The 15053-nt window shown below is 49.1% G+C and overlaps 1 protein-coding gene across 3 annotated transcripts; it reads right to left on the reverse strand.

The window, feature by feature from the left end:
• Positions 1-825: 825 nt before the first annotated feature.
• Positions 826-14582, reverse strand: Tbx3 (T-box transcription factor 3). Of its 3 annotated transcripts, XM_052168549.1 has the most exons (9): positions 14414-14582; positions 13047-14228; positions 11146-11413; positions 10138-10197; positions 9735-9881; positions 7844-7920; positions 6518-6669; positions 4318-4988; positions 826-2867 (listed from the first exon to the last, which is right to left on the reverse strand). In XM_052168549.1, the coding sequence occupies exons 2-9, from the start codon at positions 13433-13435 to the stop codon at positions 2409-2411; spliced, it is 2223 nt and encodes a 740-aa protein (XP_052024509.1). In that variant the 5' UTR covers positions 13436-14228; positions 14414-14582; the 3' UTR covers positions 826-2408. The 3 variants fall into 3 exon arrangements, with proteins under 3 accessions (XP_052024509.1, XP_052024508.1, XP_052024510.1); XM_052168548.1 differs by having other exon boundaries at positions 13047-14582; XM_052168550.1 differs by lacking the exon at positions 10138-10197 and having other exon boundaries at positions 13047-14582.
• Positions 14583-15053: the final 471 nt, after the last annotated feature.

The raw sequence follows: 15053 nt of genomic DNA on the forward strand, positions 1-15053 counted from the left end.
CACACACACACACACACGCCTCCCCCCCCCCCCAGGATCCTGGAGAGTGAGGAGACCTAAGACAGAGGCTTCACTCTGCAAGATTCAAAGATAACTGAACTTCAAAAAGATAACTTGCTTACTCGCCTTAACAGACGCGGGATTGCTTAGGAGGACGAGGTGGCAGCTTGGGGCGGGGGGAGTTTTGCCTTGGAGGGTCCATTTGGAGTCCCAAAGTACCTTGCCTCTCATAGCCAAACTAATGTGTTAACTGTGGACTACCCTTCTTGGCCTTACCACGGCCCTGACTGTCCATGGGTAAGGGACTCTGCTTAACCTTTTCCTGGGCTGGGTCCTGTGGGTGTAAGGGACTTTTATTTATTTTGTTTTGTGATCCATGTCAGAAAAGGGAAAAACGAATTAAAATCGAAAACCCTTCCTAGCTTTTTATTTCCGGTCGGATTCCTGTGGGGGGAAAAGCCGACTTTGAACACAGGGTAAAATCTTCTCCCATTAAAACTGATGTATATGAAGTTCCTCTTTGCGAAACCTAATCAGGCCCTTTTCCTCTCCTGTTCTGCTCCCTAAATTAAAGGGAAAATATTTTCAAATCAATGTGGGCCCCCTTGGCCGGAGTAAGGGGCTTGTTTTCAGACTTTTAACTTGAGTGACATCTCATTTTAGGTTGCGGGGAGGGGTGGAGGTGGTCTTAATTATTATTTAAAGAGGAGAGGAAGGAGCAGGCAGATCACCCTCTTCTATCCAGCTTTGAAAGACACTCTAGAAGAAATCATTAACACAACTTCAAAACTCATTTCAATAAAAATTTATTGAAATTTCAGTGATGTTCTTAAAGAGGGGGAGAATTACAGAAAACTCATCAAGGACTAAACACAAAATACGCCTTCTTTGGGTTTTTTTTTTCTTTTGTTTATTTGTTTCTCTCTCTCTCTCTCTCTCTCTTTTTAGTTTTTTTGTTTTGTTTTGCCTTTCATGGTCATTTGAGCCAGAGTCCCTCTTCCATACACCAATCCAAAAACACCATCAAGATGAAAAAATGAAAACCTCACATGGGTTAGAAGATACCAGAGTCTATGAAAAATTAGGAAGGCTATGTGGTGGCCTCTGAACAGGCGGCCCCCACAACAATCTCAACCCCTCTGGGGGTGTCAAGAGTTTAGAGAATTTCGAATGGAGCCCGGAAGGGCCAATACCTCCCCAATTTTGGTGAAAATGGGAAAGAGTACTCCTGACCCTACCATCAGCTCTAAGGACATTTAAAAAACCAAAAAACCAAAACTTTGCAGCCAACCCTACTTGAAAGCCTGGGAACAATACAGAAGCCTACAGTTGTTAGTGTGGATTAGACATCTCCTGACCTGGAAATAAAACCCAAAAGGCAAAACAAGAATAAAACCTGACAGACACGCTATTTACATCCAGCTATGTACAATTCAATAAATTAAAAGTTTTAACTTTCTGAGCAGTCATATTCCACCTATTTACAAGAGATATCAAATAATTACATAAATACTTTGTCCAATAGTCGTGTTTCCTCTTTATTATTTCTTTTAAAACCTTGTTATTGCATATACAGTTAAAAGAGACTAATGGTCCAACAGGCACACGAAGCCCTCTACAGCGCTTAGATAAAATAAACTCGATTGGTTTCACACTCCCCCCTTTAACCCCCACTTCCTCCCGGTTGCCAACTTGAGCAAGGTTGGGGATAATGGGACTTCCGTTGTTTTCCCGTAAGAGGAGAAAAGAAAAAGCCAAAATAAAACCCAGAAAACTGTAACATGCAGAAAAGCAGCCAGCATTGGCTCTTAAAACATCACAATATTTAAAAAAAAAAAAAAAAAAAAAAAGACACAGGATTCCTTTAATATAGACCTGGGCAAGGATAAGGCCCCTCCTCTCCCTGCCCCAACGAAAGTACTCAGCAATTGGTGAGTTTCAGTCTTCATAGACAGTTCCACGGGGACTCCATTCCCCTGCCCCATATTGGTTTTGTTTGTTTAGAGGGGAAATGTTTCCACTGGACACACGAAGGGGAAAAGATTCAGGTAAAGTCTCTCAAAGACCCGTGCTCCTGGCCGGCCTGGCTACCTAGTTCTTCAGGCCCAACTTCCACACCAGCCAGAACCACGAGTCGCTCAAGACTCAAAAGCCTGTTTGCCCCCCATCTCAGCCCAGCGTTTCAATACAACAGCAGCCCAGTTACACAGCCCAAGACAGCAGGGCCTGTGGTCTCTAGCACGCTCTCTGGAAGGGTTGTAGTGCTCCTTCTCAGACAAAACTGAAAGGGATTGGGGGGGGGGTCACCCCATGTGGAAGGCCCGTGGTTTATTTTACATCTAACAAAGTGCACTGGCAGATTTGACCAAACTGGAATGGAGAGACCTTTGGGGCGGCTTTTTTTTTTTTTAAGGGGACCCGCTGCAGGACCTGTCTGGCTTGGCTTCCAAGCCACTGACCAGCCGCTGAATGCTCTGCAGTTCGCTGGTAGCCGCCTCCTTCTCGGAGCAGAGTTTGGGTGACAATGACACTGAGCCGGAGGACAGCGTGGACGAGCGGCTGTTCAGTTCCGACCCCGAGTCCACAGCCACCGAGGCTGGGCTGGCTGCCAGGGCGGCCGCTTTGCCGTCTAGGGGCCCCGCAGCGGAAGCCATGGACGGTAATGCAGTGGCCAGCAAGCTGCTATCAGGCACCGGAACCGGGATGGAATACGGGCTGTAACGCAGCCTGGGGCGCATGCTGTTCAAATTGAGGAACGGGTGGCGATGCACGGAGCTGGAGGCGGCCGCGGAGGAGGCTGCAGCAGCTGCCGCCATGTAAGTGTAGGGGTAAGGAAACAGGCTCCCGAAAGGCGACATGGCCAAGCCCTGTGGAAGAGAGAGAAGAAACAAAGGGAGTCAGAGGGTGGGGAAGCCCTCTCTCTCCTCCACCTCCTGCTATCTGGAGCAAACCACCTGTTTTGGAGGAGTTGAGGGACAATATTTTCCCTAGGTTGCATGCTAAAACAAGGGGTTAATAAACTGGAGAGTTCGTGGCACGGTGCCTGACCTCGGGGCTATTAACAAGTTCCCAGGAGGGCGAGCAGCTGCACCCGTGGAGTGGCCTCAGAGAAGGCTTCCACCAAAGAGGCTAGAATTAAACTCTGGTGCACACAGTATCATAATATCTTCCATTTTCTCCTCTAGAGCTTTCTCTGGTAAGAAACAGATAAGAATGCTGTGAAATTGGGTGGGTGGGTGGGGGAGTAAAAAGGTGTTAAGTACTAAGACAGCAAGTGCCCAGCTAGCTTCCAGGCGGGAAACTGAGGCACGTCATGGGGTAGGGCAGGGAAGCATAACAGAAGCAGAATTTGAATGCAAGAGCCCTGGGTGTGTCCTTTATCTGGCGGTGCCACTAGACTAGTCAGTTCTGGCTGCCCCTCCTCTACCTGTCACCTGCCATTCTGGGGGAGGTGGGTAGAGGGCGGGGTGGTGTAATGAGGTAGGATGGGTGGTAAGCTAGAGGCTAGCCCTTTTCTTGGCTGCATCCTCCCCCAATGAGGAGGACCATGTATGTGTGCCTTTTGGCTCAGGCGAGGGTCAGACAAAACAAAAGGTCGGAGTAGACTGGGAAAAAAAAATCCCAGAGAGGCTTTCCACTGGATTCAGAGCCGTCTCTGGAGCCCTTTTCTTGCACAGACACAGCTGTCTGAACCACACACACACACACACACACCACAGGCTTGCCAGCACCTCCTTTCTTTGACATTTCCCACGTGTGCTCGCAACCCATTAACCCTTTGGAGATAGGCTGGGCTGCTTGGGTGGAGGAGAAAGGCTTTGAACTAGGGAGAAGGCTTGCTCACTCCAGACCAAATTCTCACCCAGGGAATCAGTGACTTCCCCTCCCCACACCTCGGGCCTCTCCTGGGGGAGTAGTGGCTACAAGCCTTCCCCTAAAACAAGTTGGCTGGAAGAAGAAACTAAAAGAGGTCCTGGGATTTGGACACGGCTCTGCTTCACCAAGGAACCAGCTGGGTAACCTTAGCTAAAGGATTCAACCTCTCTGGGCCAGTGATGAGACATCAAATCAAGCTAATAGTGTGGAGCTAAGCTATTCACAGCCTAACATACTGGAAGCAATTTAAGGAGGAGCTGGGGGAGGGGGTCACGATGGCTCAGTGAGATAGATACTACACCCCGTATAGAGTCAATAAAATATTCTAATAGTTACTAGCAAGGATTACTAGCTAAAGCTCCTAGGCAAGGGACTGGGACTGAGGCTGGCTTAAACCGGCGATGGGCGGGCATGAGCCTGCAGGCAGGCAGGAAGCAATACCTGGGAGGCCAGAACGTGTTGTTGGAGGTGGAAGGGCAGGGTGGCAGCCGACGCCCCGGACAGTCCCTGCGCTGCAGCAGCCGAAGCCATGGCTGTGGAATCCAGGCCTGAGACGCCGGTGGATGCCCCGGATACTGTAGCCAGCAGGGGCCCCATGCCTGCAGCCATACTGGAGAAGGCGCCTCCCATGGCAAACTGGCCCGGGTGCAGGAAGAGAGGGTGCCCGTTGAAGAACTGCTGGCCAGCTAGGCCTGGGGCGAAACCCAAGCCCGGGAGGGGCCCCTGCGCTAGGTGCGCGGTGGCGTCTGTCTGAACTGACAGAGGAGCGAAGGCGTCCTTGGCAGGCATCGCGCGCGCCTCATCCACCTTGGTGGCGACTGGACCCTCGCGCCCGGGACTCCTGCGCTCATCCGCTCCCGGGACGCGCGTGCTGGACGAGATAGTGGCCGGGCTGTGGCGCGAGTCTGGCGATGCCTTGTCCAGACGCGCGGTGTCGCGGGCCCGGCTGGGTTCCGCGGGGAACAGCTGCGCCCTGGTGGCCGGGCTGCCCTTGTCGCGGCCTGGCTCCTCGGCTGTGGTGGTGGAAATCTTGGCCGCGTCGCAGGCCTCGGGGCCGTGCTCCTCTTTGCTTTCAGCCTCGGCATCACTCTCGGCTTCGCTGGGACACAGATCTGGGGGAGGAGAGGAAAAGGCCCGGGGAAACGACAGTCAATCTCATTTCATAGTTTAAACCCCACCCACCCCCCCAGCCCAGCGCAGTGGAGCAATGCCTGGCTTGCTAACACACTGGGGAGTCTGAGACAGAAGGACAGCCTGGACTATAGAAAATATCTCAAGAACAAGACTCCTCACTGGGTGGTTTATTGGCCGTGTAATCCCACCTGCATCACTCCCTGCCTTCATTTTCCCGGTCTGTAAAATGGGATGATAATGGTGATGATCTAACACCTTTACACTTTCAGAAGAATCACAAGGGTTCCACCTCCGCCAACCAGGCCCCCCAACTGGCAGCTTTTCTCATTGTAATGACTGTACTTTAAAACAAAACAAAACCAGAAAGCCGGCAGCAAGGAGCCAAGGCTTTCTCCAGCATCTCTTCTATTGGATTGCAAATTCATTTTTTTTTTCTTTTTCTTAAAAGGACCAAAACCTGTGACCTCTGAACTCTGCTGGAGAACATTCCAGTTACCTTCAAAATCTTTAGCTTGGGGAAGTGACAAAGAGGTCAGGAGCGTCCACAAATTTGTGATTAATTTGGGAAGGATTTATTTGGAATGGATAGTGACATCTGAATGGGCACAGGCAGAAACTAACACCCTCCCTGGGAGCCTTCTGTGTGTGTGTGTGTGTGTGTCTCAGTTCCTACAAGGTGGGGCAATCATATCTTTTTTTATTTTTATTTTTTCTCATCTCTCTTCCACCACACCACACCCTCCTCTGTGGGTGTCCTAGACAAGGAGAAAGAAAAAGGAAACTAAACCTCACTTTATGTTAAAAGCTTAAAGGGTTTGAAGACTAAAACAAAACAAAAACAAAAACAAAACCCTTTTCCTTTTATTTTGCTTAAAAAAAAACAAAAAAAAACCAAACAAAACAAAACAAACAAACAAACAAAAAAAAAACAGGTTTCTTCCCGTTGAGAGCCTTCTTTCTAAATAAATGCCATTTGCTCTTTAAACAGAAAACTGGCTCGAGAGCCAAGCCGCTTTTCCTATTCCTACCCCACCTCCCCAAAGCTGACCCCCAGAGACTTGAGACCACCTCCTCCAGGGGCTGCGCCTTTTCTCCCTCCCAGGTACCAGGTAGCTGAGGGACACAGGCCTTCGACAGACCCTGCACAACACATGCTCACCCAGAATTCAGCTGGATACTGTTGACTGGAAAGAGGGCAGAAGGGGGAACAGAGATAGTTGGACAGACAGAAGGACAGAGAGGTGCTTCGGGTGCTTTGTAAAACGGTCTTGCCAAGAGGACATGGACACACACACACACACACACACACACACACAGAGCAGCCAAATAGGATTGTGGGGGAGGGTGTTCCAAGGTCTCCTAGGCTATCCCCACTTCAAAAGGCATGTCTGCAAATTCTAGAAAGGCCTACATCTAAAGCGAGCCTGTTGCTGGTTTATAACCTTCTCTAACTCTTAAAGTCTCAGGGCCACTGGAGTCCGGTGGTGGCAGAGAAGGCCAGGCTTACCTTTGAGGTTGGATGTACCCACAGTGGACACAGCGGGAGAGGAGGCCTGGGCAAAGCAGTTGAAGGCTGTCTGCTCACTGGAGGACTCATCTGAGGTCTCCTTCTTGTGCCTTTCGTCAAACACCCTCATGGACTGCAGAGTGAGCTGCTTTCTGTAAAGGGGCCCCCACCCCTCGTTAGAGGATGGCACCTCTGCACCCCTTTTTCCCTTCCTCCCACTTTCCCGACTGGCACACACCTCACCCCACTGCCCAATGTGAACCCTGAGACATGCTCTGACCCCAGGGAGGCTCCACAACACAGACCCCAGCATTGTTCTTGCCTGTTTAGCTGGGAGGACTATGCAATAGGAAAAAATCTTGGCCTGGGACATTTGTTTAAAACCTCAGGACAGAGGTTAGAGTTGGCTGGGGACAGTCACAACTGGCCTTACAGTAGGGAGGGCGCTATGGGTACCTAGCCCACTAAACCCCTGCACTGCACGGTGCTGAGATGGGCAGAAAACATTCATTACATCATACATCCGACTACCACCAGTCTCCCAACACAATAGTGGGAGCTTACATTTCAATGTTAGAAATTATTTTTGTTTTCAAGATGGTGTTTCTCAATGGTAGCTTGGTCTGTAGATCAACCAGGCTGGCCTTATGAACTCACAGAGATCCACCTGCCGCTAGAATTAAAGGAGTACGCTTCCAGGCCCAGCTTAGAGATTATTGGGTTTTTTTTTTGTTGTTGTTGTTGTTGTTTTGTTTTGTTTTGTTTTTACTGCTCAGACCCAAGGGAATGAAGTTTAAAAGTTGCTACACAATTTTCTGCTTTGTAGAAAAAATATTTGAAAAGGAACATGCATGAGCAGTGTCTATAATGTCCAGCTGTTTACTTAAAGCAAAAAACCAAAAGCAAACAAACAGATACAGAGACCCATGAGGGAGGAGGGAGGTGCCCTGGAGTCTTCAAGGGGCCTTAACTCCAGGCTGGTACAATTTGGGACTTAAGGTTGCAAAGACTCTAAAAGAAATCTGTGAGTAGCTTCCTTCTTGGGTCTTGCCCAGGAAGAATGTCAAACTAATGATTAATAGGTATCCCTATAATTTGTTACCTCTGAGACCCCTTTCTGATCAGAACTCCAGAGTAGCCTGAGTTCCCTTAAAGGCAGCAAGAAGCATAGAGCACCTCTCTATCTGGGCCTGGGCTGTTACGGAGCTGACACCCTCCCATTCTTCTCAATCCAAGTAATCTTGCACCTCTACTTCTTTATAAGACTTCTGAGTCCAGGAAAACACTTTCCCTCAATTATCCCCTAAACTGAGACTCATCACTCACCTTTTTTCTCTCCTTCCATTGCCAGTATCCCGAAAACCCTTTGCAAAAGGATTGTTGTCTATTTTTAACTGAGTTATCTAGAGGAGACACACAAGCAAGACGGACATTAGCTTCACGTTCTAGAATGTTCTAAACGTGTCCGCCCCACCCCACCCCACCCCACCCCCAGCTCCACAGTCTTCCTCTGTAAACTGCCCTAAGGGTCCCAGGGATGCTCTGTGTAAAAGTGAGGGGGAAGATGGCGCAGGGCAGGAATTGGGTGTGAGGCTGAAGTGTCATAAGATACTGTAGCAACCTATACAGGTTCTGGGAGCCAAGCAAGAATTCCACATTGACATTATCCGTAGAAACTCCTTCCCTTGGACCGTTTAGAAATGAAGACTATCCCAAAACAGCCCATGGGCACAGCCTGTAGATAATGAGTTAGTAGGCTTCTGTTTTTTTAAATACATCTTAATTAGTTATAAAATGTGTTAAAATGCTGCTTCCTGCTCCTTACCAACCTCCAAACACATACATGTATGTATAAGCACACACACACACACACACACACACACCATATACACCAAAACCTTTTCTGTGAATCTAATTAATTATAGGGTTTCACTACATTGCTCTAGGGTGACCTGCCCCCACCCCCCAGGGGCAATAATGGAGTTGAGGGAATTACCAATCATACCAAGGATTTTACAGGTGTAAAAAGGAATGGGCATTGGTAATATTTGTTTTCATCTGTCATCTCTTGTTTGTTTTTTGTTTTTTGTTTTTTTTAACCACCACCACCATTAGGTAGAGAAGGACCCTGGACTCTGATTTTTTTTTTTAAAGTCATTAAAGTAACAACTTAATTGGTATAACATTCCCCGGACTCTGGGTCTAGAGGAGCCTGCATTTTTCAGATCGTTATCTTTAAAACCTCCTCTCTTAGTAGAAAAACGAATATATATCCTGTTACTAGTCAGAGGCGGGAACCTGTGCAGTGGCTCTGGGTTCTGCTATTTAATGGAGGCTAGACAGTAGTAGGTTTTTGCACGAGGCCAGCAGAAGAGCAGGTGATGACTTATCATTCAGTCTAGCAAATGTAAGGATCAGTGACCAGGGGCCAGGGACAGTGGCCACAAGTTCAAAGTACAAGGAGTTGCCAGGTAAAGTGGACTTTCCCTGAGGTCCAGGGCTCAAGTGAAGTCCGGCAGGGGTCCTAACCCCCTCCCCCCCACCTACCCCCAATCGCCAAGCTCTGAGCTAGAGAGTCACCAATGAACACTCTTCTTTGGGCCTCTGTGTTCAGTTTCCCTGACCTTCAGGCCAGGACAACTGCAGATTCCAGGTGTCGCCTCATCAGGGAGCCTTTCTTAATCCCCAGCTTCAGGTCCGAGGGAGAAAAACTTTAAGATGATCTGGTTGGTGACTGTGTCCACCTTTAAGTAGTAAGCCTCAGATAGCTCAACTAACATAATCCTGTAACAGGACGCCTGCACACACACACACACACACACACACACACACAGTCACACCAGCATAAGAAGTAATAAAAACAAATCATCTATTCAGGATCTCTGACTATGAGAGGAGAGGCCATCTCTACCTATTCTATCCAGTTCCATCCAGATCCCAGATGCCTTTCACCTTAAACTGCTAGCTGGTTCCTTGTATCAGGAGACAAGCCCCAGGGGACAGGCTGGGATTGGAATAGCAATTTATAATACAGATCTCAAGCTGTTCCTCCCCAAGTGAAAGGAATCAGGCCTCCTCGGCTCTCTTCCCCCAAGAATGTAGAGTCACACAAGAAAATTCCCCAACTCTCTGCCCAAGGCCCTGGTATAAACTCTCTCAGCCCTGATATCAAGCAAGCTTAGAGGCGGCAGCTCCAGAAGCCCCGTGGGTTCGTTACCTTGTCATTCTGATAGGCAGTAACGGCAATGAATTCCGTTTCCGGGAACAGGTATGTTCGAAAAGTACTGTAAGGCAGTTTCAGGATATCGTTGGCTCTGACGATGTGGAACCGCGGCTGGTACTTATGCATCGAGTTGAGTATAGTCTGTAGAAGCAGGGAAGGGGACAAACACATTAAAAGAGAAGGAAAAGACCTCACAGGACAAATGACATCCTCACTTCCCCTGCCAAAGCCGACATCGGCCCCACTGGTGGGACCAAAGCCCATCTCCTTGGGTCCGTTTCACTCCACAGATGTTATCTTCTGGAGACTCCAAAATTGTTCCTCGGCAGAATTCCTGCCCCCCACAACCCCACCCTCACCATCTACACGTTCATTAGTACCTTGAACCCTAGCCTACCTGGGTCCCAAAACTATAATTCCCCTGCCACGTTGCGTGATCGCTTGGGAAGGCCAAAGTCTTAAAAGATAGAGAAAAACATGCATTTTAATTTACAAAATGATTCAGTACTTTAAGCGCCCACTAATTGACAAGCCCAATCCACTTAAGGCCTTGAGAGGCAGAGCTCTAGAGAGGAATATTTATGCCCTAATCAAATCAAGGGTTTCAAATGCAATCCCTGTCCGCTTTAGATTATTTCCGAGCCATTCACGTCTTCCAGGGCCTAATCTTTCTGCTTATTCTTCGCTTATCACTGTTTATTCTATTGAAATGTTGAGGAGGGGTAGTGAGGACAGGCAAAGGGCCCCCAGCCTGACTTTCACAGGCAACCCAAGTCTTTCCCTAAAGTCCCTAGGCACACTGGAGTACTCGGGAGGGGAATCCTCAGGCGCTCCCCAACACACACACACACACACACACACACACACACACACACACACACACACCATTACATATTGTTTAATGCCAAAGATTTAAGCTTGTTCCTATTCCGTCTTTCTCCCGGGCCCAAATCGCTCTTAGCAAAAGAAAAATATGCTTTCAAAACTGTATTCACAGCCTCAAAACCACACACGGTCAAGGCTTTGAACGCTCAACTCTCCCAAGAAATGGCATGGCTGATTTCAAAGAAATAAAATGTTTGTAAGCAAAACAAGCCCCGTCCACATACGAAACTTTATAAACTGATTCATAACTTTTTATTCTTACTATTACTCTACACTTCCAGGTCCCGCACCCATCCAGGACCTTTGGTTGCTATTCCGGTAAATTCTTCTAGATTGTCAGGCTTTCCATGATCCAGGGAGCAACAACCGCCCCCCCCCCCCCCCCCCCCCCATCCACTCTGCAACTAGGTTGCAAATTTAACAAAGTTGGCTATGTGTAGCAACCAGCAGGCAGAGAGGAGTCTGGGCCCTAGAAACCCAGACCTCCCGGAGAGTCTTACTGATAGTCAGTGAAACTTACAAATCCGTGTTTATCCGATATGTTGTTGGTGAGTTTCAGTTTGTGGAAAGTGACGACTTTGGACATCCACTGCTCCCCCGTAGCAGGGCTGTCTGGGTGTATATACATTCTCTTTGGCATTTCGGGGTCTGCCTTACCGGCCACCATCCACCGAGAATTGTGAAATTTATATCGACAGTCATCAGCAGCTATAATGTCCATTAATAAAATATACTTGGCCTTTTTATCCAGCCCAGAGCACCTCACTTTAAACGGAGGGAACATTCGCCTACAAGAGCACAGAAAAAGGAAAATACATAAATAAGACCCGGTAAATGGCTCAGAACCTCGGACTTGGCTTCCAAGGTGCTTGGCACCATCTAAAAGCTTAAGGCCTTCTGCTGCAACCAGGGAGTCTGTAGGGCAACTACAAGCGAAATTGTTTACTTCCATGCTAACATTAAAACTGCTCAATATCTCATTTTTTTAAATCCCAAGCCTCAAATCAAATTAATTACAGCAACCTCCTCTAAGAGAATCTACTATTTCTTTAAAAAACATTGTTTGTTTATGTGTCCGTTTAGATTGCCCTCTTATAAAGACGGATGGATTCTTGCTTAAGTTTTTTTTTCTTCTTCTTCTTCTCCTTTCCTGAATGTATTTAGTTTGAAATAACTAGAAGCAGGGTTCTAAGGACCCGTGGTTAATAAGGGTTCAGATTTTCCACCAGCTGGCCGATGAGAAAACGTTAAAACTTATCGAGGAAATAAATGCCCACTTCTGGACAGAGGCTGGCGAAGTGTGTGCCTGTTACCGTTGAGTTCTCAGGGCGGAGGCTGGAGACGGGCTAGCGTCCGGGCCTGGTAACCCATCCGTGATTTAAGCTATAAACCACATTCCTCTACTCAGTAGGCCACTGCAAGACTCTGCTGTTTAATTTCACAGAAGTGCTGGCTTTCTGTACTTTTGACTTAAAAGGAAGTGCCCGGTTATGAAAACCGACTAAATGTCTTGTGGCTTGGAAAACGATCCCATGCCAAACTTTGGCCTCAAGTAGTTTGGAAGGAGACTGAAAGTGGGGTTTTATTTTTGTGTCTCTCCAACTGGTATCGTGATAAACCTCAAAGCTACCTATGTTTTTTTTTTTTTTTTTTTTTTTTTTTTTTTTTAATCAGTGGTTTTAAATGCTAGTCCTGGGGTCCTTAACAAACTTGTTTCGGTCAGGCAAGGACACTAAATGTTACGTAAAGTAGTAATAATATTCAAACACAAAGGCAGGGTGCATATTCTCGTGGGTTCCTTGGGTCTATACACATAACCTTAATTGTAAAAATTACCTGCTCTGATTTCCCTGGGTTTGCAGACGTGAGAGATGGCAACGGGAAAGAAACCCAAATGTCCTCCCCGCTTCCCCTGATTTTTCTGCCTCACACCCACCAGGCTTAGGCCCCCCTTCAGCCCCTGAGACAAGGCTGAAGAGTAGAGCCGGCCAGAGGAATCCTCACGGGTCTCCCATTACTGTCTAAGAGGGGCTTGAAGGTCTGTCCTGGGAAATAAAATCGAACAGACAAAACCAAACAGAAATAATGATATTTCAGAATGGCTTTACAAACGGACTTCCTGCAACAAGGTCCTTTTCTCAAATGCTGCAGAAGTCCGCTTCTCCTTCGATGGAAAACACTCTGTATTCTGTAGGGAATCCCGGATTCCTAAGAACCGTGCAGAGAGGGCCCCGGGTAGGCTGAAACTTCCTGACCCTTAAGGCAAGGCCCTGGAATATCCACATATTTGGGGGGGACAGAAAGTTTTCGTTTCAAACGTTAACAGTTAGCCAGAATCTACTGTTTTAAGAGACAGACAAACGAGATATGAAAAACTTCAGATTGCTTTGGGGAGGGTGTCCCCACCGATTACTGACTTACCTTCCTGACTTTGTAATGACCATCTCTGTACCCCGCTTGTGAAACTGGTCCCAAAGTTCCTTGGCCTCCAGGTGCACCTTGGGGTCGTCTTCTACGTCTTCTTCGGGTTCCATGGTCTTCAGAGGTCTCAGATGTGCCTGGGGTCCCAGGGATGAGAAAGGGATGCCGGTCTCAGCAGCCCCTACTAACTGATCCATGATGGGCTTGGCCAGGGCTCCGGGCAGCGAGAGCGCCGCGGCGCCGTTGGGAGGCAGCGTTAGCGCGGGGAAGAAAGGGGGCTGGTGGCCCAGCACCGCGCTCATGGCGAAGTCCGGCGCCCGGTGAGGTAGGAACGGATGATAGGCCATGCTTGTCCCAGGGATAACCGGATCTCTCATGGAGAGGCTCATCCGCTCCAGACAGGGAACCAGTCCGCAGCTGCTGGCTTGCCTCCGCTTTTGTTGTTGCTTTTCAAAAATAATAATTAAAAAAATTCAACAGCGACACATAGTTTTGCTTAAAATAAAAAGAGGGACGAATTACAAATAAAGCGTTTGAAAGGGAGGAGGGGGGGAAAGTGTCTTTGCGGGGCGGGAAGGGAATGCCGCTTTTACAGAGGACAAGGCGACAGATCGGGAGACATAGCCGCCGCGGGGGCTGTCCTGGTACGCGGAGTGTGTTGGAAAAGCCGCTCCTGGAAGTCGCTTTCAGTAGGGCAAGCAGCAAGCAGGGGCTCGACTGGCGCCCGAGCCCTGTGGCTTAGCTGGAAATAGACACAGCAGCCCTTTCCCGGGGTGGCTCCCCGGCTCCCACGCTCTTTGTTGCCAAAGCGCAAGGTTCTCGGAGACTTTTTTTTTTTAACCTTTTTTTCGACTCCTTCCCCGCCCCCTAGCTCTTCTCTGGCTTTCTCGCAGGAGGCGTCTTAGTTGAGCTAGACTCTTGCTTTCACAGGCAGCGAGAGATCAAGGGGGGAGGAAAAGTCTCTCCTTAAAAAAAAAAAAAAAAAAAAAAAAGCGATTTAAGCCCCCTTCCAGCGGCGCTTTCAAAACTCGAACTGCGAAGCTGGCTTCGGTTCGCGTTCCTCCTCTCTGGCTCCGGGCTGCGCGCAGTGTCTGGGTGGCGATCGAATGGTGCCTGCGATCTTCTGCCTCGGGGACCCGGCTGTCTTCCTTGTGCTAAAAAAACGTGAGCGAAATCGCTTTCCTAAAAATAATAAATTAAAAAAAAAAATCAGCGTCCGGGCACGCAGGGCGAGGGAGGATCAAGAAGACGGGTGCAAAAAAAAAAAAAAATAGGAGAAAGAAGGAAGAGAGAGGAGTGATTGGGAGCTGGAGTAGGCGAGTAGAGGGAGGGAGAGAGAGAGAAAAAGAGAGAGAGAGAGAGAGCACCTCGCCACCCTCCTCCGCCTCTAGAATTCCCCGGGCGTCTGCTCGGCGGCTCTGGACGGTCGGGCTGCGCTGTGGGCTGCGGGAGCCCAAGGCTTGTTGATTGGCTCTTTGACGCTTTCGGACCAATTGTGTGGCTGCATAGGCGTGGTTTTCACAGGTCGAGTGCTGGGGGAATAGAGCCGAGTTATAAAAAGAAGGTGTCGGAAACTGGAACGTCGCTGCGCCGCGCCGTACTACGGCCTGTCCTGCGTTTATGTCAACATGATCAGAGGGGAGGGCGGGGAGCCACCAGGGCGCCGCGCGCTCACCAAAGTCGCCTCTAGGTGGCTGATTCAGAAGAGAGTTCGCAGCAGCCTGAGAGCTCGCCCGGCTCTTCAGTTCAGCCCACGTCTGAAAGGCCTCAGCCATCCAAGCCCCGGGATCCGGGGAGGAGGCTGGGCCAGGGAGGAAGGGGGAGGGAGCGAGGGCGGGAGCCAGGCAGCTTGCCCGGCTTCCGAGGCGCCGGGCAGGGGCGCTCGCCTCTCGCGCGCTCCGAGCGCTACAGCTCAAGCCCGCGGCCGCTTCTCTTGTGTAGATCCGCAGCTTCTTCCCTTTCCCGGGCCCCGGGCTAGTCGAGCCGGCCGCCGAGCCTCCCTTTCGG

The sequence above is a fragment of the Apodemus sylvaticus genome, chromosome 22 (assembly GCF_947179515.1).
Source record: "Apodemus sylvaticus chromosome 22, mApoSyl1.1, whole genome shotgun sequence".
Classification (NCBI taxonomy): Eukaryota; Metazoa; Chordata; class Mammalia; order Rodentia; family Muridae; genus Apodemus; species Apodemus sylvaticus.